General features: G+C 29.0%; 1 protein-coding gene across 1 annotated transcript; it reads right to left on the bottom strand.

Moving 5' to 3' along the window:
- Window positions 1–1,609: 1,609 nt before the first annotated feature.
- LOC129958718 (intracellular coagulation inhibitor 3-like) lies at window positions 1,610–23,910 on the bottom strand. The gene is made up of 3 exons (XM_056071372.1): window positions 23,793–23,910; window positions 7,894–9,054; window positions 1,610–2,301 (listed from the first exon to the last, which is right to left on the bottom strand). Exons 2-3 carry the CDS (start codon window positions 9,031–9,033, stop codon window positions 1,975–1,977), a joined length of 1,467 nt encoding a protein of 488 aa, XP_055927347.1. The 5' UTR covers window positions 9,034–9,054; window positions 23,793–23,910; the 3' UTR covers window positions 1,610–1,974.
- Between the last annotated feature and the right edge of the window lie 592 nt (window positions 23,911–24,502).

Genomic DNA, 24,502 nt, shown 5'->3' with positions numbered 1-24,502 from the left:
TTACGCAAATTATGAAAAATATTTTGTAGTCCACATAAGACTTTAATACCGAGCGATTCTGTTTGCAGTATTCATATTCAATAATAAATAACAATAAAAATGATAAATAAAATAAAACGCTTGGTTTCATTAAAAAATATCTTTATATTAATTGCAATCTCAGCATTTCCACTTTAAATTAAAGTTGAAGTTTTACCGGAAATAAAAACAAATTAGGAAAATATATATAGTAAATTGAACGAAACGATCTAAACAACAGTATAAGTTTGGTATGACTATCAAAATTTGAAGATTAAAAATGTTTTGTTTGAGAAGCTATTAAGAGACAAGTTACTTAAAATATTTAATTGAAAATTGTAGCGAGCGGTAATACTGGTGAACCGGCTGGTCGCCATAGGCGGCTAGTAAATAATAAAAAGTATATCTTAATTTTGTGTGTCGATAATAATGTTTACTTCCATCACCGATTATTCAGTCCAGTGACAACGAAATAAATATCATTGATCACAAATTTTTATTGTCAGGACATTCATTTCTACCGAAGGATCGTGATTTAGGAGTGGAACTATCCAGTAACTATTCAATCCAGAAACCAGTTCCTTGCATATTCCCCAGGATTATTATAAAGTAATACAAAATTGTCGAAAACATAATAAATTTTTAGTACATGAACTTAAACATGGAAATTTATTTTCAACCCAACCTCTGGAAAAAGCGGTTTTAAAAAGAAAGAGAAATACCGATGGGGAAACCGTGAATTGATTAACTATATGTTGGATTAGATATACAAGGGATGCTGCACCATACAAAATGTTCGATAGAACGAGATTTTGAATTTAAAATTATCGATTTGTCAACACAACGAGGAAGGTAAATAATTCCAAGTAATTTTAGAAATATAAAATTATCTTTTATGTAAGAAAAAAAAAGGAGATTTATTACATCTGAAAAATACATGGATATGATGGATTTATTACCATATATACCTCCCGTTCATCATGAATTTTTTAAAATGTTAAATCTTGAATAAAATTCAAATTAATTATACCTACGTATAAACTGAAATATATAATTTCATTGAAATTCTTAATAAAACTGAATGGTTTGTTGTTATGCTATACTTTCTACTAGAATATTCTTGGTTTTGTTTCCCTTTTTATCAAATGAATAAATATTTATAAAAATTTGAAAAGTATTTTATTTTTATTCTTAAAAAATGGCTAATGCAACTGAAATATTATTTCCCAATTAAATGAAGGATTGCAATAATTCTTTAATTTTGAAAGTGAGGCAAGTTTATTTAGTTATAATGGAACTTTTATATTTTTAGTCAGCACTGTAAATACTATTGGCTTATCAACCTACATTATCTGGTACCACAAAATACAAAAAATATATCTATTAATACTTACCAATATTTTTAAATTTATTGAAACGCAAACCTTTAAATATCTCGCAATAACAAAAAACGGACTTGCCCCATTTTCAAAATAAACGGCTCAAGTATCTACTCTTTTATTCTTCGTATACGAGAAAGAAAGAAAGAGACAAATATTGCACACAAAATATGAGTAAATTCGATGTTCTTTATTTCAAAGCGAGATGAAATGAAAGTCATAAGATACATGCTTCAAAACCGTGAACAAAAACTTTCAAGAGGAAAAGAAATAATAAAAAAACACATATAAAATCACAGTAAACTCTTAAAGGTGAAATGAGACAAAGATCCATGACAATAAAAACAGTAGCTGGTGATTCCATATGAACACATACCAAGCTGCGTTTTACAAGTGTGTGCAATATCAACTGTTTAACCATGCATACGGTTTAACTTATTCAAAATAACTTAACTCATCCCAAAATATAAATAGATACAACATAATAAAAATAAAGTCTGAGTATCGGTGAGTGATTATTTTTCTTTTATTTCATCTTGTCCTGTCTTCAAATGTATATTTCATGTTTTGAAAATGTTTATAAACGACGGTTGGCGGCCATTTTTCCCATCACCAAAGCCAAACCGCTGATGTTATCGATGACGAAAAACAAGAAAGGCTTCTCTTGGATATTCATATGAAGGGTTTCTTGACCACTAGCCGGAGCTGGGGATTGATGGTTAATTCCATTGCTGTTTTTGATGTTCACATTAATCTTGTGGATCAGATTGGTAATATGTAACCATCGGAAATCACTCATGCCGAGAAGTTCTGCAAAACCAGGCGTGAACAGGTCAACAAGGCCACTTCTAAAAAGGGCCTGGGTCAAGTTTTTTGGGCTATCTTCGAAAGAAATGTGAGGCATCTGCAACGGAAAAGAAACCATGTTAATGAAAAATAACACCATAAATGCATGCAAACAAAGCGGAATTCAATTAATACAGCCTTTGGCATCAAAAGATTGCAGAGCAATCTTGAAATACAAATGGAGAACTCTACATAATCTATGATCAAAACTTTTAACAATATATTCTTTTTAAAATTTGGTGATCCGATGGATAGTTCATTAAATGCTTGACTAAAATTCTTTAGCTTTGTAATTGGTGGTCTCCACGAAAGAAATAGGCGCATGAATTCAGTTAACGAATGCTATCTAAAGTGAATTTTATTTTGCTATTTACTTTATTGAGTTACGTTTATAGAAAGGAATTATGTCGATATAGATTTGTTTTAATTTATGGTAGTGATATAGAAATTAGAGAATGGGTTAAGATATTCGTATTATCATTTAATATGAGCTTTTTATGTATTTTGAATGTCACTAAAGTTCAGAATCGTTTTTTAGATCTTATACTTATGAATCTGATGAAACTACTAAGTTATTTTAATAAATTAAAATGTCTTCTCTGATACGTAAAAAATCATGTAAAGGGAAAAAATAAAAGTAATTTTTTCCTTATTCAATACTAGCTTAGTATAATATTTTTCTTAGTCTTTATGTCGTTGAGAAAGAAATAAAAAAACCTGGAGAGTTCTCGAAACCTATTTAAATAGCTGATATTGAACTATAATTTCTCTATAGTAAATATTTTTAGCAAGCTGATAATGTTTGTTTGATTAGATAGTTAAGCTGCATCAGTAAAGTTTGTATTTTTGACTGTGTAATTTTAAAATATGCTTCAAAATTTCTGTTACTTTAGCATGACATATGGAATACTGACATATAATTTCTCTTGAAAGTGAAACAAGAATTTAAATAACGGCTCTAAATTTTAACCTATTTAGGAGTCGGATAAATTAGAGGTAAAAACCGAGTTCATAAGAAATAATTAAGGATAAATAAAGAATCCCAAAACTAGTTAAGTTCTCTGTCTATACTGAAAATTACTTTCTTACAATTTTGCCCTAATACAGATTTGCTAACATTTTGTAATACAATTTATCAATATAGTATCGCAACATGAATTAGGTGTAATTCCTGTCGCTGTCCTGTAGGTATAATACCTAACTTTATAGCTATAATTCAATTCAGAACTAGGGTAACATTTTAAGCTCATGCTCTGTTAAAAAAAAGTTTTTTAAATGTGCGCCTCGTGAAAGAAACTGAATTTAATTTAGAAAGGAAAACGAATCTTAACCATAGGGGAAAATGAAATAACCCTTTGGAACAAATTCTTGTTATTTATTACTTTACAGTTATAGTTGAATTATTATAACTGTAATAATTACTTGGGTTGTACTTTAATCTTATGTTTTGTGAAAAAGTTATTTTCTTTTGATATGTGGATATAAATATTTTACTATAAAGGAATCTCAACCACGATTCAAAATGAAATAATACTTTCCAATGAATTTATGTCAGCTATTTAGTACATGCATAAGTTATTTGATACTTTCTTGTGGATGATTGAATATATAAGTCTGTGAAACGTACACAAGCAATTAGGCATAAATATTTGGCGAATGGAATCGATACATGCAATCATACATAATTCAGATATATACTCAGGCGAATTACATGTAAATCACTATTAAAATGCAGAAAAAGGAAGCCATTGGCATGCAAATATAAGAAGGCAATTTGAATGAATATGTATAAATCTTAAATTTGTCGTGACAGTATTTACAGCATGAGCTGGTAATGTTAAGTAGAAAACGATTCTGCATCAATTTTAATCTTAATTATAAGCAACTTACGTTATTTCTAGATAGTTGCTTAGTTTATTTTATTTCTAACTTGTTAATTGATATTTTGGGGTGAATAATTCATGTAGGCAATTACACATAAAATGTTTCGTAATAAACGTATATGAATACTTTTTTTCATGTTTTTGTGAGAAAATGAATGAAATTGCAAGTAGGGGCAAGAAATGGCAGATTTCCAACTAGCAGATGTCTAGGGCCAAGCTAGGATGCAGGCAAGTCAATTAAATATATGTTATTAGCTTAGTTGCCTGATAAACTGAAAAAAACAACAACAACAAATTAAATGAATTATAAAATATTAGGACTTCGTAAAACATAGTTGATCAGGTTCCTATGTGCTTTATTATGTTCACATAATTATTTATTGACATAAAATATCTGCTGAAATAATAGTGATACAGATGTGGATGCCTCGAAGTCAAGAGTTATGCAAAAATAGATAAACTCCCATACATTTTCACAAAATTACTAAAATTAAAAAGTAATCCGAAATAATTCATTACCTTGCTAATTGATTTGAATTACATTGAAATGGGAGACTAAATTGGTCAATTAACTAAAAGAAGGGAGTTTCATAATATGCACTGTCAAAGGCCGTAGAAAATCTAAATCCGCCATTGGCAAAAAGGTTGCCCCGTCGTAGTATGCTTTGGATTTAGTTTAGTGACACCTTTTAATAACCATAGTTATTAAAAGTTGTCCACCATTTTGTTACCCATAAATTTATCCATTTTATAGTAATTAAATTTAAGCACTTTCCTCCAAATATGCAATAAAAAGAATGAAAAAACAGAACAGCTGAAAATTATTTGTATTTGCAAAGTATACAAACCATTAGCTATATGTAGAACGTAAAAAATGTTTCGATTTAAAAGTATTTAACAAAGTAAGAGTTAGAAGATATTTTTTCTTTATTAGCATGGGCTTAATAAAATGACTTATTGAAAATTATGTTCATTTAAGATAATATGTTTATTCTATATTATCATAAACTTTGAGGTACACAACTTCTAAACCTTGAGGGTGTAGATAGTGTCTTATGCTAAAATATAAATGAAATGAAATGAAATTATCATATTTTCATGTTTTCAGAAAGAAAAACAAAAACAAAATGCAATTTATCATCGCCATTAAAACTCCCATAGTATAACGGTTTGAAAATTGCTTATTAACAACTAAAAATTAATTATTAATATTCAAATGTATATTTCAATTAATGCATTTAGTATATTTCATCGTAGCGATTTAACTTGACAATTAATGCTAGTAGTATTACTTTATCCGTAATGAAAATATTTGAAATAATTTTAAAGTCTCAAAGATTTTTATTAAAGCAAAATGAGTTCAAAGACAGTTTTCTGAATCGCAAATTAAATTTATCCTTAAAATATAGACAAAATTGATTCTTACACCTGGTTCATATTTTTAGAAATATTTACAAAAACATTTTGAATTTCATAACGACAAACCTAACAGTTAAATCTTAGATTTTGATTTGATTTCAGCTTTATTTATACACAACAAGAATTGATGGGATGAAATAAGTATATTTCCATTAATTACATAAATTTATTGAAAAATATAATTTTCGGAAGTTGAAATAAAGCGGGTAATTTAATCAAGTTAATCAGCGTAAATAAGAAATGCATCGAAAACAAAAATATTTTTAATGTACTTATTTATCATTTCAATAAAGGCTCGATCATTTGTATATTAAATTAGCCAACAATTATACACCAGTTTTAAGAATAAAAAGCATACAAAGATGCATTTGTCAAATGTTTCGATTTTAAAAAGCACAAAGGCTTATACAGTATTTCTCATTTAAGCTGTTTAAGAATTTATTATTGATTATCCTCACGAAAAAAGAACTGAATGAATTGGAACTTTTTAATAAAAAAGAAATCAATTTGAATTTTGTTTTGAAGAAAAGAGAGGGCTTCTTATTAAGTAGTTGGCAAAAAATGTGGGTTCGAATCCCTTTCTAATTTCAGTAAGTTGCCGAATTGAGCTAATTTTGGTTTAATACAGATCGAACAACAAAACACTTTGCGATATTATACTAAACAAATTAATCTCTGTTACAAAAGTTTTACATTTATTTTAGGATCAGTATTAAATAAAAGAAATAAAGAACTTAATTTAAGTAATATTTTTCAGTTTTTGAGTGTAGTTTATTCAATTGAAATCATTAATGTAAAAAAATAACCATACGTATCGCAATTATTTTACAAAGCCTATTATTAGCAAGCTTTATTTTTTTAACATGAAGTGTCTTTATAATTTTTTATTAATTATTAATTATTATATTTGCATTCAGTATTTTAGCATTGATTTGTATGTAAATATTATTTTTATATTTATTTCGTACTTTTTAAATGTTATTCACAATGTATCATTGTATTTATTTTATATTTTTTAAGTATTTATTTACTGACTTAGTTTTACGAATACGAATGATGTTATTGGGAATCAATTTTGCCTTCCGGAAGTGATGGCATCTGTTAAAAGGTAATACAATGCGTGATCGTACCTATTCTAGTATCACAGGTGGACATTCAATGACCTCTTTATCAGACAGCAACAAATACGACATCTTTTAGGACTTCTGTCATCTATATGACTGTTTTAAAACGCATGAAATGACAGGTTTAAACAGGACATTCCTGTATTCCGTGAATAAGCGTTCTGACTGCTTTTTCGTCGCTCTTTTGTGCCATTGATCTTTTGTATTTATTTATGTCATGCTCCAAAAAAAAGTCCTGATCGATATTTGGACAATAATGATGTAAGTATTAAGCTATTTTCGAGCATATAATTCACAGAAGATAGAAAAGCTATTTTTTTAAAAATTGGTTGATAGTTTGCGTTTAGAAGGCGAAAGAGCCAGATTCAACTATACTGAGCTAAATATATTGTGATAATAAATCTGCAATAAAAAACTCTGAAAAAAATTAATTTAAGATCTTTTATGGTAAAAAATAAAAAATGATTTGAAATGAAGCGATGAATATTTGTCATGTAAGTTAAAGGCAAGAAATACTGCAATAATAGAAACACCAGAAAAAAAATTAATTAAAAAGTTTGTTGTTAACACTTTGATAACATTGTATGGTTAAAGACAAAAATGCGATATTATTGTTAACGAGTTTAGTTTAGCTTTATTAATATCCTTTTTAGAAGCAAACTAGAGATATTGTAAGTCGAACCTCTCAAATTTGAAATGTGATGGGATGACGAGGTAATATCTGAGTCGGTGTTTCCCTCTTCATATATCCACGTTATACGAGTGGGAGGATGTTAAACCCTCGATGAATCTTACACATATTAGGCCTTTACACACATCGGATCTTTCTCAGAATCAAGTTTTTAATTTGGAATCCTCCATTTCGGAAAACAAGACTATAACAAGACCCCTTGAATGGGATTGTAACAGAAACATAAAATAAGCAGAAATGCTAAAGTAAAAAAAAGATTTAAAAAAAAAACTTTCCTTCTTCAGTTGAAACTATTTATGAGGTTGCGAAAGATAAATTTTGAATGTAGTTTTCTATCAATAAATTTTTGTTTAGTAAGATTATTAAATATTTCAGTTTCACACTCAAGATTTTTTTGGAATGTTTAAAATGAAGCCCAGACATTAATATATTGTTTCTACTCTAAATTAAAATAGATTTTTTTCGAATGGGAGCATCAGCCTTGAAACAGATTTTTGTACCTCCCTTAGTGTATTAGAAAACAAATTACTCACCTCAAGTATTACATTCTTGCTCTGCATTGTGCCCAAAATATCTGTTATATGTTGGGCATTAAGTCTTGTTTCTAGCATATTTATACTAGTAGTATCACTTGGAATCAGTAGCACCAGAGACAGCAATCCACTTCGGAATGGTATTTCGACACCTGTGCAACCCAAGTAGTCATAAGTACCATGGCGGAGACCACCTTGTCTTGTTCTTGTTGGTGCTGTGATGAAATTATGGGAAGTGTAGGGACTTGCAGCAGCATATGGCATGGCTTGGGCGAAAGATGGTGCGTAATAAGAAGCAGCAGGACCTCCCATTGGTGGCAGACGACTATGAGTTGGTTGGAAAGCATGGTTTAGACTGAAAGAATGACCATTGTAGCCTGTGGAAGAAAATTGATTGTACGATGAATGACGATGAATATCCTCTTGCGGAGGGTTGACTGTCGATCCTGTAGTGTCTAATATACCTTCAAAAGACAAAGCGTTCAGCAACAAAACACTTGTCGTTTTTGGTAACGGCTGTGATAAAATATTTTTGATATTTCCTTTGGTCTGCTTTTCTACGATGGCATTTATATGAAGTCTGCTTTCTTCTCCATACATGCTGAAGTCCAGAGGATGCACAGATGTATTATAGAAACTATGCAAGAACTTTTGGTAGTGATAAAGAATGCTATATTCTCTTTGGACATAGATGCTGTTAAAAAGCAATATTTCGAAATCCTGAACTCCATATTCTTGGCGATATCCTCCATTGTTATTAGAAACGTGATCAGCTATATGATGGCCAGGAGTCACCTGCAAATTATCTCTCAAGTGAATCAATAAATCGTGGAAGGCTATATGCACATCTTCTTGTCTTACGCCCCACAGATATAAAGCCTGTTGCAAAGCATTTGCTGATCGACCCTGAGCTCCGAGAAGAATCATGGCCAGAGAGGTACTTATGCAGAAAGGACAGAATGCAACGCCTTCATTTTTTGGCACTTTCAGTGCTCGGTAAAGATCGATTCCGAATTGATTCGTAGAGAACGCAAGTTTCCTCATTGCAAATGTGAGTGGTCTCATTTGTGGTTCGGATGAAAGGAACTGTGATGACACTAAAGTCCATGTCACCATCCAAATGCTCAACAAACGAAACATATTGTCTGCTACTAATAGAATCTGGAGAAGAAAGAAAAAATGTTAAAATAACATTGATGAAAGTTAAGAGATAAGATTGTCAAAATTATTATAGCAAATGATTATTATACGAACTGTATTATGATTGTTGTAACTCCAAGGAAAAAGTAATCATTCAATTTATCTTTGAAATAAAGTAATATTATAGAAGAGACTTAGGAGATGGATATCACATATTTTAATCCATAATACGTTAATTTATATTCTGAAAAACAAGTAAAACAATAGCAAATAATGGCAAGAAAATATATTATCAAAGATCTATAGTCTTTAACCCTTTTTGTTTTTCTGATGTCTAATTAGATGAAAACTCGTGTTTTGGGTATATATTGTATTTATTTTACTAAGTCCACAGAGCACTTGAGTTTATAAATTTCGCGCTCTTTTTGTATAAAATTATGATGTTTATGAATAATTCAATTTTAGTTGTAAAGCTTTAAAAGTTTGCTGTCACGACTTACACTTGTGATTAGAACATTCTAATTAGATGACTCCGTCTTTGCTATCTCTTAGTCGCAGTAGAAAAGGGGGCATCTAATTGGAAAGTGTGAATTACAGGCGCCTCACGAGGCAGCCAAAGTATGAGAAGTGTGACAATCCAATGGATACGTAAAACACAGGTATGAGAGTTTAGTGGGTAAAAAGTTGGGAAATTATGGTACTAGCAAGAATAACAAATAAGCTTATGACAAAGCAACTTTGCATTTGGACATGCTTAAATCATTTATGACGAAATTGGGTCGATGAAATTGTTTATCGAAAATATGTTTTGAAAACGTTTTAATTTCATTCAACATTTTTTTTCTAATACAAATACAATGTGCTATCAACTGTAAAAGAGCATTTGTAGTTAATTAAAGCATTTCGATGGGATTGTGGCAAATATTTTTCATTACTGAAAATCATTTTGGTGTTATTCTAATAAAAAGCGAAGCATATTTTATATCAAACAACAGAATTGTTTTGCTTTAAAAAGTTTTTGGTATTTTTTAAAATAAAACTATTATGTTTTCTGAAAGGAATGTTATAGCATCTTCACGTGCATTAAATTACGCATTATAAGCAAAAGAATTCAAAGCTTAAAATGCATTTTTGTTCATTTATAATATTTAACAACAGGTTATCTGCTATAAATTCATACTTATAAAACCCATTCGAAATAGGCGTGTTTGTTGTGGATCTAATCTCTGTGTGCAGGACAGAGTAAGCGGATGTTTACTTCTGAATGAAAGCAGAAGAGCTGTGGAGTATTGACACGCAAGCTTTCAAACGGTTGATAATAGTTATTGTTCTTTCTGAAAGCATCTAAACGGATCTCGAATACAATCAAACTGTGTCGTCTCAGACGAATACATGGATTGACCTAACTTCGAGAATGGATAAATGCCTTTCAACAGATGAGCAATTTTTTAGATACTACATGCTCTAAAACCTTTAATTGACTGAATTCGAAAAACCAAGTTAAGAGTTTTTATGTCTGTGAATAACAAAAATTAAATAACTTTGCCGGATAGAATATTTTATTCGATGCAATATCCCAAATATCGTTTAAATAAAATAGCTGTAAAATATAAATATTAGGTAATGTATTATACTTTTTTTACTTCTAATTCTTACCATGATTTACAAAAGAAAGATCACCAAAATTATTATTTTCGATCGTCGTAGCTATAATCTAATAAACATTTTGTTAACCATCTGATGGTTAAATAAACCACTCACCATTAAATTGTGATAACATTCGATTATTGTTGTTGTGAATGTATTAATGGTAAACTCGAATTAAACTATTTCGTCGCAAATGAATGCATGGATTTGTTTTAATTCCAGAATGCAGAAATGCCGTAAAATAGATGAGCAATGTTTTAAGCGTCACATGTTCTAAAATTTTTAACTCACTGTATTCCAAATAAGTAAAATGAAAATTTTTACGCTTCTGAAGAGCGGTAATCCAATAACCATACGAGTCAGAATATTTCACTCATTATGTCATAAATACTATCTAAATAAAGCGGTCATAAAAAGATATTATGTAAATAGATATCCTTATTGTTCTTGCCTTTTTCTATTACCTTATTTACAAATGAAAAATTGACGGAATTATCATTTTTGCGGTTTAATGACGATAAACGTTTTGAATTTTCTATATAAGGGTAAATTAAAAACTCGGCAATATTCGATATTGCCATGGTATATATATTCAAGGTAAATCTCATATTATTTGAGGTTCTAACATCTTTAACAATTAAATAATTACTTGGCTAAAACTGTATTTTTTATTAATTCAAAATGTACGAAACATAGCAAAGAATTTAGTTAAACTCTCTCTAAAGCTACAATAATCTCATCATTGTTACTGTATTGGTGAAACAGGCAATTTTTACACAGCATGATTTTCTATTTACCAATAAAAGTTGTGTAAATCTATGTCAATATAGGGAATGAAGGGAAAATGAGTTAAAAATGAAATTTTGAACCTTATTTTTAAATCAAAATATCATCAAAAATATTAATTAGCTCGTTAAGATTTCTGTACTAAACAGTTCTGTTCTATTTTTTGTTCTGATTAAAGTAAAGAAATAGCAAGTTAATAATGTTACTGACAAATTATTAAATTATTCAAAATTAGCCTCCAAAATTTAAAAAAAATGGTAATGATTCAAATATGAATCATTGGGCAATGTAGGATTAAAGCGGACTACAATCTTCCAGAGGCCGTGAAAAAAGTGCTTTTCACTTCAATAATCTTTTATGAAGGTGATATTAATGAATTTCATGAAAATAATTGCTTCCGGAAGTGAAACTTATGTACCTAACAAAAGAGTTAAATGGGAGAAACGGACCGAAAAGAATGCGATTATGAACTGAACTCGGCACATCCGAAATATCCTAGTACAACAGAGATAAATACTTTGGAACGATAAAACGAGGGATAAAGATGATATATTTTAAGTAAATCTTTGCTCAAAAAAACTAAATGTGCTTTAAAAAATATATAGTTTGGATACTTTTTTTCAATTATTATTTAACTTCTCTTTCTGATTTTTTCATTTTTTACAATGTTGTTAATAATAAAATTAACTTTTATTGCTACACTAACATATGGTTTCTGGAAATAAAAATATTATATAATGAAAGGAATACTTTATCGTCAGACAGTTCTTTTAAAAAACGAAACTTAGTTCTGAAATAAAATTACTGTTAAATAAAATGAGACCACGATAAGATCAAGCAAAATAATCAAAAATATTTTAGATTATTTTAGTAAATATTATGCTAATCATTTGGGCTTTTTTTGCATTATAGTGAAGTTTATTCATTTTGAATTCATCTTTCCTCATTATTTTCTCAAATTAATTTCTTGAATTTCTTTTTATCTACTTACTATTTTATTACCTTTTACGAATTTTATTTATTTGAGATCTGATAATCATGAAAGATAATTTCTAACTGTACCGATTTAATTAGTATCTTAGAAATAATTGATCTATAAAAATTAATTTAGTGGGAGTGATTATTGCTAAAACTCACGGCAGCAAAGCCATTCTGAACAAGGTATTGGGGAAAAGTATTTCCAAAGTTGTTTCTATTTAGAAACAACTTTAAGAATTTAATTGTACAGTTAGAAAATTTGATATTTATAGCTGACTGATATTTTTTCAATTAAATTTATAAAGACTGTTGTAAGATATTATTTATCTCTATAGCATATTCTTGGTTTTACATTTCTATAGTAGTGTTACGGATTGATTGAGAATATATTGAGAATATATACTCCCTATTCGAACAAGATACTCTACAATACTGCAATGATATTTTCACGATATTGTGTACCATTCAGAATATCCAACATCTAGTAGATATCGTACATTGCATGCTAAAGGGCATTGATTTATTTAAAAAATGAAGAATTGTGAAATAAAAAAGAAAGCAATAAAAAGTGAATCTCTTTCCTTAGAAAAATAATTTTCTGATAAGGGAAAAAAAGTCCTTCAACAGAGCCAAAACTTTAAAAAAGGGAATTAAATTTATAATTATAGTTCATATTATAACATTGCTTATTTTTTATGAAAATTTCAAGGAAAACAATTTGGTGCTCTTAAAAGTACAACGGTTTTGCTCTTTATGAAAACCCAATAATTGTAATTTATTTATTGTAATACTGAATATAATCTATCATATATTTATATATGCATGTTATCGTTTGGATTAACTGAGATAACGATGTTGAATTTGGCAGTTTGATGATGAAAGCGTTTCAGGAACTGTTTAAAAATATTCGTATTCTCCAGCTGAAGATCGATCATAATTTTCTATAAATGGTATGTTTATTGAAAGTAAACCTACTGTAAGTTCAAATATTAAAAACTTTTAAGTGATCAACGCAATATCTTTGATAACACTTGATTAAAGGACAGACAGAAGGAACAAAGTTAAAAAATTCGATAGAAGAAGAAGAAGACATAGAAGTTTCATTTTAATAAATAAATATCCTGAGATTTCCTACCAAAAGTATATGGATGAGAAAAGGGCTGGTATAGTAAGCTGGTTCTCACTCCCCTTGGATGTTAGTAATGTTGTTATTGTCTGCTTATCGAATTGATAATGTTCATAGGACGTATCTCTTCAGGGACTGATCGGTGCAATGGGGGCTCGTAATGGGTGTTATTTTGTGCAGATCCCAGTACTGATATTGTTCTCTGCTAAAACTTAACCATCCAGATCAACCGAAAGGCTCAGCATCCAATCAGGGGTTCTCATATTTCCTTCTCACATTCGTTTTTTCAAATTTTAATTTTTACCTCTTGTGAACATTTAAGAAAATTATCACGATGTATCATTACATGAGAAGGCACAAATCAATTTCTTGTATTTTAGATTTTCTTTTGAAGCAAAAAAAAAAAAAGTTCATTCTTTTGAAGAAAGATTTTTAAAGGATAGAAAAAATAGCGTTTCTATATTTTATTCGCAAGAGTAATTAGGTAATTGATATCAATAGAAAAGCAATGCATTAAACACAATTATAAATCCTTTTATCTAAAATAATAATTTCATATCCATTTAACTTACTTCACATCTGACACATGTATAACGCCTGTTAATTTTGAGTTGCTCATCTATAAAAAAAGCGATTAGTAAAGTTGTGAAGCACCTTTTGAATGGTGGACAGTTTTGGCATTTCTATTCAAACTTCATTCCTAATTATTATTCAAATGATTAATAACTGAAAGGTTATTCCTAGCGGCTAGGTGAAAACTGGAACCCGTTATTTCATCCGCTGGGATGTCAAAAAGTATCCCTTTCATTTCGGTCGTGAAATCCGTGTAATGTTTGGCCTTCGCGGAAGAGTTGTTTTACGGCCATTCACCTGAACCGTGCATATCATAAAAATTAACTAGAAAGTCAAGCACTTTGACCCCGAGTATGTCTATTTTTTCACCTTTCTTCTTTTTATGTCATAGTTAGATAATCAGTATCCAAAAAAGAAAGTTATTGGTAGTAATAAAAATTGGTATTTAAAACCACCTTTTAAAACTAATTAAAAAAATATTTTCTACTATTTATTTTTGAATTTATATTTTATTATTCTAATAACTTATAATTATAATTATGAATTTTATTTACTACTTTATAATTCAATATCGCAATTATGTTTGATTTTTTAATTTTGAAATCTATTCTTTATCAAATTCGTAACCAGGTGGCGTTACTGTTATTCAAACAGAAATTTAATTATATTAATATAATGAGAGATAGTTTTATTCTGAAAATATTATAATATTGTATTGTCATGAAAAATATATAAGTGTAAGGAATTTTAAAATTCTAGCACATCAGAAAGTGAGCGCAAAATCGATTGCATCCTTACAAATATGAAACAATTTAAATAAAAATGTATAATATAATTACTGAAAAGCTAAATTAATTAAAATAATTCAGGAAAGAATTTCACAATCATGCATTTTGTTCATGCATTTTGTTATGATCAATAATAGTTAAATCAGACAGTTGCTGGTTAATAACTTACTGGTGATAGCTAAACATCTGAAACATTGTTTGGGTTTGGTAATTTTAGAGTGCTTACTTACGGTCATATATATCTATTTATTCAAATTATATCCAACGATAATAAAATATTTCTGTATTGTTTTCAGCAGAAATGTGATTGGAAGTAATTAAAATTTACATTATTAAACTTTTTAAATCTCATTAATTCTTTATTTCGAGTTAATCTGATACACAGATTTGTTAACGTATTCTGATTAAAATTAAAATCTGATGATATTTTTTAAATCGATTGCAAAATTCCGTCCAACACAGATTTGTTAACGTATTCTGATTAAAATTAAAATCTGATGATATTTTTTAAAAAATTCATGCCGAATAAAATTTTTAATATATTAAGTTTAAACTATCATAAATTTAAGGTTGGTGGTTAAATAAAATTATTTTCACAGCTGTGAGTGTTCCGCAACGTTCAGTTTGGTGGCCTGAAATTGTCCATTTCATGATCATACAGGCCTACTTATACAAATTGTAGATAATGATATTAAAATATTTCTTTCTTATTTTCTGAAGAAATATGATTAGAACCGATATTATGTTTTTTTTTTAATTAAAGATCGTTTATTGCCAGTTAGTCTCAATAGAATGAATTGATTCTGATTAAATTCTAAGATAAATTATATATATATTTGCAACTTTCGTGCCAGTTACATGCAGATCGTGGTTTCAGAAGCTGCAAATGGTTGATTGTATAGATGATTCCGTTAATGGTTTACTGTGTTTTACAATTAGATATGGTTTAAATACAAATAAATTTCTATACATGAGTGAGATGATAAAGATTGGGGAGTTGGATAGTTGTTATTTCATATCAAAATTATTACCATCATTCCAAGGGATAAAATAACGAAATCTTTGACACGATGCTTTTAGAGTGGAATGCTTATTCAATAAATTTGCAAATCTGCAAGAAATTTGAAGGGATAGATATTGTAAAAAATAAACGTATTCCATATTCACAAGACATATTCATATAACTTTATTTACATATATCTGCATTTAATCATGATGGTAAAGCTCTATTCACCCGAAAGTTATAAGAAATAAAGAAGCGCATTAATTTTTAATTATTTTCTACAAAAATACGATTAAAAGCAAGTCCAAAATTTTTTTACTGCTATATGTTACTTACTGAGGATATTTCTGTTACTTTTTCAGTTTTTTTTTATAGATAGAAAATTTTTCACTTTCTTTATAATCTGAGATGCATTTTTCCTAAAACAAATTTAATGATGAAATAATAGGAGTAAAACGAATCACATTTATCTTAAGGAAATAAAAAGAAGAAAGGAAATAAACAAATGGACTGAATATTTTCTTATAAACTGAATGAATCATATAAAGTACTTACTAATACTATCCATAGATGTGTTATGCAAAAAGTTCTTTTCATTAAAAAAAAGAAAGAGGGGAAATTACTTATACTTACTGCATTCCTTTGGTTAGAATTCAACTAAGCTTACTTACTAAGATAAAAATTTTCTGTACTTACAAATTTTGTCAAAACTGGATTTTGCTTTAAAAAAAGTTATAAAGAAGAAATATTATTGTACTTACACCACAAAACGGTGTACAATACAAAGTTGTAGAATAAAAGGATCTTAGAAACCAAACTTTTTTGGAATAAGTCGTTTGTGTAAACATAATGTTATATATTAAGTATAAATTAAAATTTGTATTTAAAATAACTAAATGAAAATTGCTATATATGCACATTTCATTTGAGAATTACCAATGAACGAATGTATAAGTTAATAAATATTACATTGCTTTACTGCTGAAAGTGAAAGTTAACAATTTGCTATTAATTTCCTGATGAAAAAATAAGTTATGTTTTTATTTACCGATTATGGCAAATAACTTTAGGCTGTGCGTTTTAAATTTGAAGTTTTTCGAAACTACTCAAGAGCAATTTATTTGAAGTTTAATGATTCACATTGCAAAAGTAACGAATGAAGAGCACTGAGAATATGCATGATTAAAAATAACAGCTATAAGGAAAATGATTTACAGATATTCTCCAAATTTTGAAGCTACTGCATTGACAAAATAACTTAATTATTGTAAAGTCAGAATAATTTATATAATGACCACTCTGATTATATACACAATTATCTTTCGTGAAAGGGAAATCTGCTGAATTTGTCCGAATTTTATGAGTTTTAAAATATTCCTTGCATGAGAAGTGCAAAAGATTTCAAAATTGAGATGATTAATTCTTATTAAGTGTTTTTTAGCCTTTAAACATTTAATAAAATTGTAACTAGTAAGCATTCTTAAATAGAATGGTTTTTAATTCTTAGCATAATTCTGTTAATCAATATATAGTATTATTTTAGAAGTACATCTTAAACCAAATATTTCTGATGATGATGATATCGTGTCCGCATTACCACGGAAAGCGAGTGCAGTAGCTTCTGAGGGTCAAGACCCTTGAGCACCCGAGAGCAGAAGTCTGACTTCAATAGCTCAAATGAAGATGAAACACATACATTCACTTGCACAACCCCATTTTAAAGGAGGGCTCATTCACACACCTCACAGATAGATCACAGGGGAAGAACGGCCATGCCCGAAGCAGGACTCGAACCCGAGACGCACAGATCACGGGGAAGACGCTATACCCCTAAGCAAGGACGCCGGCACCAAGCATTTCTTTAACAACCAATATAAACGAAATATTGTAAAGTCGAAGTTAATTTTTAAAGCAAATTTTCACCGCTTGGATAGCAGAAATTTATAAAATCTCCCATCCAAATCTGTTTCATTTAAAAATGTTAAAATAAAGTGAATATGTAATTTATTTTTTTACCTTAGTAGGTTGAGAGTAATCTAAGCAGTCAAATATTTATAGCATACTCTTGGTAAATGTGAGTATAAAAACAGGTTAAAAAAATTATATTTAAACAATGATGTTAGAAAATTCCACGAATTCACACTTTTTTAAACACAAAAATCACAAATGATTTCATAAATATATAAAATTTAACATATTGTTTTACATTGCAAAATAATTTGTTTAAAGTCCATTATTGCAATGCTATATTAAAATCTATTTATTATATGTTCAAGTTAGCATTTTGAAAATAATATGAGTAATAAAAAATTTATAACACTTCTCTTTTTTATAGATTATTAGAAATATTCTTAAGAATGATTTATTGCTAAATATTGATAGAAAATTCTGAGAAGTGTTTTTCTTTTTTAAATAAAAAGAAATTCACAAACAGCTCCTTAAAAATGTAAATAAATTTAGCATTTACCAAATTTTGCAAGTAGAGACGATTTTATTAAAAATGCAATATTGTAAATTTTCTATCTTAACAGAAAATATTTCTTGGCTTTTATGGATTTTTACTTAAAATAGAATGCTGCAAATTTCCTTTAAAAAAGAACTTAACATCAAACACCTCTTTGTTTTCATGCCTTGCTAAATTTTGGACATGTTCTACTGACTCTCCCATCCCGGGCAACTTCATTTCACCTTTTGATTCACAATATTTCAGTTGCCTGTGAAAGGTTGGGAATATTATGACTTGGTGTCATTTCTGTTCCGATTATTTGAATTCTTATGTGAGCATACAATGATTACATTTCCAATAGTACATTCATGAAACACCGAGAGATTCTTTCAGAGGATATTTCCGGGAAACTGGTGTCATGACAAAAGAAATCCTGTTGAATCACCCGAAACCCTGCTTGGGGAATAATGGTAGAAACTCATCGGGTGATTGCTCTCTTTATCCCGCAGGTTATCTCTCACTATGTGGCCAATAGTGAGGATTGCAAGAGCGTGATAAGTTCAACATGGAAATGAAATATTAATATATACAGAGGAATTATACATTAGGAGAAAATTTATTGCACTGACACTTAACTTCCTCTAGCTAAGTTCACCTCACTCTAAGCACCGAATATATAGAGTGGTTAGATCGATGTATTTCGGTGATAAGCATTTCAAAAATCAAGGAAAAAAAATGAGAAAAAAGCAGAGATCGGGTAAAAATGAAAATTTTTACCACTTAAGCTTTTAAACATTAATTAAATTGAGATTTGGATGTTTATAACAATTGGTAATACAGTGGATTCTCGTATAACATAAGTTCGTATAATGTGACAAAAAATTGCGATTTGTTCTCATAGATAGGGCCGAAGTAAGCTTTGTAGAGGGTCTTTAGGCAATATAAAATTTCAGAACCTTTTCCCTTTCCAAAGTTAGACATATTTTTAAATGATTTTAATTTAATATCTGTCCAATCAGTTTTTAAATAACAAATATTAGGAAATGATGAAATAGCAAATATTTAATTGGGGGTTAGTTTCAAGAAAATTAGTTCCAGTGTTTTGCGCATTATTATTATTTAAAAAAAATTTAAATTCAAAAGTAATTTTGAACAAAATTGTTAGAACATTATACTACAATTTTAAATAAAATTTTTACATAACATTCTAAATACTCAAATACTGATTATAACTTACTATTACAATTATTAACTTCTGTTACTTGGGAAACAGTTAATAATATTTATTATTTAAGGTTGCTAAATTATGAGACAGTCATCAAATAAAGAACTACAATGATCTACGAATGGTATTGAAAACCTGAAAAATAATCCAAAGAATAGTATAACATGAGCTTTATGAAGCATTTGAAAGGACAAAGATTAACCTGAAAATATCTTAGGATCACCTATATTGGAGTAGTTCCGAGGCGACTAGGCAGCTGCCTACTTTGCCTATTTGATAACCCTTCCCTTCTAGAAGAGAATCTCGCCTTATAAGTAAGATAAATTTAGTATTTTTATATACTTTTTTCTTACAAAAGCGAAGAATATATGTATTCTTACCTGTTGTATATATAATAATATTGAAACTGATTGGTTAAAAAAACTACATCTCACTAGAAACGTACGTTATTTAGAGACACGTTTAAACTTACGTCCAATAATGCATATTCCGATTTATGTGATTTCCTGTTCAGCGAAACGTATCTCGCTTGTTATACGCGAGTCCACTGTATTTATAGTACTCCAAAGCCTCTTTAAGTTTATAATTAATATACAAAACAACCATAATTGAATTATTATATGATGACGATTGAATTCTGCTTATTATTCATTATTTTATTTATATTAAGGCCTCCTTAATGAACTCTATTAAAAACCCCTAATGAAGGTGTTGTCATTTCTTTTCTCCGCATGGATACAGTACTCAGAATTTTATTTTCATGGTCCTGTTTATGAACTTCTGAGTATAGTCAAGAAAACTGAGTGTGAATTTTGAATACTTTTTTTGACCGATATAAACCAAAATGTGATATAGAACTACAATTTTAGTAACAAGATGGCATGAAATTTTAGTCTTCCAGTCGTTGCGGTTTTGAGTTTACATGCATGTGAATGTAAGACCAATAGACAATCACTCGATGGAAGGATTCGATTCCAACTTTGCTACGGATCTATATTTTAAATGCTAAATCTATCTACAAAATTTTTATCTATCTAGCTAAATGAATTTTCAATATTCCTAGAATTCTGAATAGAGCAATGAAGTTTAGTTAAAATAATGCTCCATTTTGAAGATATACGGAGTTTATTAAGGACGAATCTCTTAATTTTAAACTATCATCAAATCATGAGTACGGCACCTTAATCGACATTTCTTCTCCTAGTTTCCATGCCACAGGAGCAAGATAATTTTTGACTCTCGACGTCATATTTATCATGTTTCTGACGCGAATTCACGCCGGATCTTTTGCGGGATTTCAATTCTGAACCCTTCGGCTCTGAAATAGAGACTTTACCACCTCATTTATGACTGAATTATTTCTTCTCCTTCCGTAATATATCTATATCTTCAGGAAGCACCTTAAATAGGGGATGAAAAATCACTGGATAAATAAGCGGGTTCTTTCTTCCCCTGTAAGTATAATAATGGTGGCGTTTTCATCACCGATGATGGAACACCCCTTCTATGAGTAGGGTTTGTGCATGGACAAGTGATGGTTATTTTGTAATTGACCTTAGTATCCATGTTGTTATTCAGACGATTGGTTATTCAGATACATCTCCATTATCTGGATAACCTGACAGGGTGGAGTGATTCTTTTATGTCTTCCATCCCACGGTGGGCACCTCAGATATGGAAAGAAGGAGCTTCCAGTATTGTGGTTGATTCTCGCTTCCCTTCTGGGTACAAAAATAGTATGGGATCGAGTGACCATCACTTCGATGGCGAGTGATATCTTTATGTGAGGGATGGATGCAAGAGTCGCGCCATAAAGGGCCTATAACGCACTTATTTTAATTTTAGCCCAGTGTTATATTTCAATTTTTCGTGGCGACTCGGTCATTCAGATTACCCTGGACGCTAAGTCAGGTTGGGGATAATTTGTGATCTTTTGGGGTTTGTGCTGTTATGTTTTCCAGTATACCATTTTTTTTGGTGCTTTCTGGCTGAATTCTTTTCCCCATGATATGAAATATATTCCATGGATATTTGATATTTTTATAGCTGCAATTTTTTCTCTACAGTTCTTTGAATAGATATAACTTAGATACTTGTCATTTAATTTTACTTGATCGAAATTCAAGTAGGGTAAGTTTTCTGGTGATTCAGCTCTATATATGCTTATAGAACTTAATCGAATAATAATCTTACAATTAAAAAAATTAAGAGGATAATTTTTCATATGCATATTAAAACTTATATGAGAATTTTAAAAGGTCAAATACAAAACTTTTTATTAATCACCCACTTCAATTTTTCAAGCATTCGTTATTTTATCTATGTTTTTATTTAATTTTAAGGCAAGTCGTAAAATTTTGTCCTTAAATTATTGACGGAAACATTTATATATTTGTATGATTTGGAAGTTTCGGAGAATATGGATGTTGGGCCATAATTTTCTTTTATATCCGACTTTAGATACGCATTTTCAGACATTCACAACATTTTTCACTGTGAAAATGTATAAATTTAAAATAGGTTAGAATTCAGCAAGATAAAAATTCCTTATATCTTAATATTCAAATTGGAACTAAGTCACCAATTTTTTTTTTATATCGCAGGATCTTGGTTATTTTAAAAAAATATCTGAAAGCTTTATAAGAAAATTAGATCCATTAAGTCTTCTGTTAGGTTGAGTTAAATTATTTTCTACATTTTTAAATACAATTTAAGTTGTTCGTAATGGCAAATGTCATTAGCATTAAAAATCTTTGCCATTTTCAGAATTTCCATTTTTGGTTTAAATATGTTTCAATAAAAGAAATTTTTAATTGTACATAAACATTTGATATGTTACCTAACAACTTAAATAAAACCATAAAAACAAATATTTTTTTTTTAAGACATAAAAAATAATTAGCATAAATGGCAAACTATTATGAGAAATTGTAATTTTTTACATACATTTATTAAACATCTATCTATCTATCTATATTTTAAGTTGGATTATTTAATTAAGTTTTACAATCATGAAAAACAGAGCCATTAGCTTATATGGATAGATTTAAATTTAGAAAGTATTTTAATGTTATTTTTCAGCTAAATAAAATTACGATCTTTGAGATTGCATAATTATTTCTGTATTTTGTTAAAAAGAGAAATTCTTCTTTTAGTAAAAGAAGACAAAGGATTTCATATGCAGTTAAGTGTTTAACTCAGCGATTTGATTCTATCGATTTTTTTCTTATTTAGATGACCTCAATGAGGAAATCATTTTAAATAAATATAATGAAAAACAGAAGATTCGGGATTTTCTTGGTTAATTATTGAAGTTCAATAGATAATATTAATATGTTTTTTATCTTTGGTATAAAATTTGATTTTGTTTTATAGTCAAAGTAAGGCTCTAATATAAATGTGGCTCTTGTCATGAAGCAACACGACTTTTTCATAAAATGAACTTATTCTGGATGCTTATGGAAATTAAATATTTTTGAGAACTCGGAGAAATATTTAATAAGATTCTCGAATTAAATGAGGCTATTTTAACTTCAGATTTTTTAAAAACTAAATTAGACATTTCTTAAGAGAAAGGTTTAAAAGCTAATTTTTTAACGCATATTATAAAATAAATATTTAAATTATTATTAAGTAAATTATATAAAATAAAATATACAAACAAATAAGCGAAAACTCATTTAAAGCATTTTGAATTAAATTATAATCATAAAAATCCACAGATACTTAAGTACTAACACTTTCGAAAACTTTTATACTGATATGAACAGATAATCACTTCTTAAAAATTTAATACATATATGAATTAAAAATGAACTTCTGAGAAGTTTCATAAAGATATACAGCCATAAATATTTCAAAGTTTTATATGGGTAGCAACGAATTATTTCTCAAATATTTTATATTGACATAATTAATTTTTTAAATAAATATTAATAGATTATCAATTTTATACAGATTTATGTACAGATATATGAAACAATTAATGTTTTGAGACTACATATTAATGGATTAGTTCTTATCAAAAGCTTTATATAGATATATAAAAATTTATGAATTAAAGTTTTATATATATATTAAGAGATTATTACTTCTCAAAAATTATTTTGTAAATGGATTTTATCCTTGTGATATTGATATTTAGTATTCGGCAATGATTTCGGAGGTTGAAAAGTGCTTTTGCCTACCTGCAAGGTTTTTCTTAGGTCGAAATATCCAGAGGCTCTGCTGGTATCTCAGTTGATGCACTGATCGAAAAAACGGTTATCTGAACGCTTTATTGAATAACCCATCCTTATAACACACAGGAGAGCCGGCATTGGGCGGTGACATAACAGTGACCACAAAAGAATTTTTAATGCACCAGTGATAGCGATACAATAGTTTAGCGCCATCTTTTGGCGTGACACAGGCTTGTTAGTTTGGAGTAGGGTTGCCAATCTACTTTTTTTTTCTTTCTTTCTTTCTTTTTTTTTTTTTTCTGCTCTCTCATCACACATTTTCAATGTCAATCGGGAAACACGTGAGAAACATAAATCACGTTTTGCTATGATTCAGTCGCGTGACTCTGGTCGAAGTTCCGACAGTATTGGTCAAATATTCCTTTTTTTTAATACAACTATTTCATAACTGAGATTGATCCAAAAGAATTATGCGGCTATAAATGAGTTCAACAGACTTATTTCCGGAAAGGGTCTCTCTCTCTCTCTTTTTTTAGTATCTTCCATGGAACTTATCATCAATCCAAAGTCTCACACCTGTTGTTGGTATGTCAGACGACCGAATTATTATTTTACCATATCTGAATCCCAAGAACTGCTTCAATCAATCTATAGATCTCTGCTTTCTGTTTTTTAGTCTAGAAACTTCTAACTGTTTTAAGCAGTTCCGAAGCAGA

The sequence above is a fragment of the Argiope bruennichi genome, chromosome X1, assembly GCF_947563725.1.
Source record: "Argiope bruennichi chromosome X1, qqArgBrue1.1, whole genome shotgun sequence".
Lineage (NCBI taxonomy): Eukaryota > Metazoa > Arthropoda > Arachnida > Araneae > Araneidae > Argiope > Argiope bruennichi.
Note: the sequence above shows the minus strand (reverse complement) of the source record. Positions and strands in the feature narration are given on the sequence as shown.

Coding starts and splice junctions, on each gene's coding strand:
- LOC129958718 (XM_056071372.1), bottom strand. CDS start 9,033: ATGTTTCGTTTGTTGAGCATTTGGATGGTGACATGGACTTTAGTGTCA. Junction 2,302..7,893: donor GCAAGAATGTAATACTTGAG/GTGAGTAATTTG, acceptor TTTCCGTTGCAG/ATGCCTCACATTTCTTTCGA.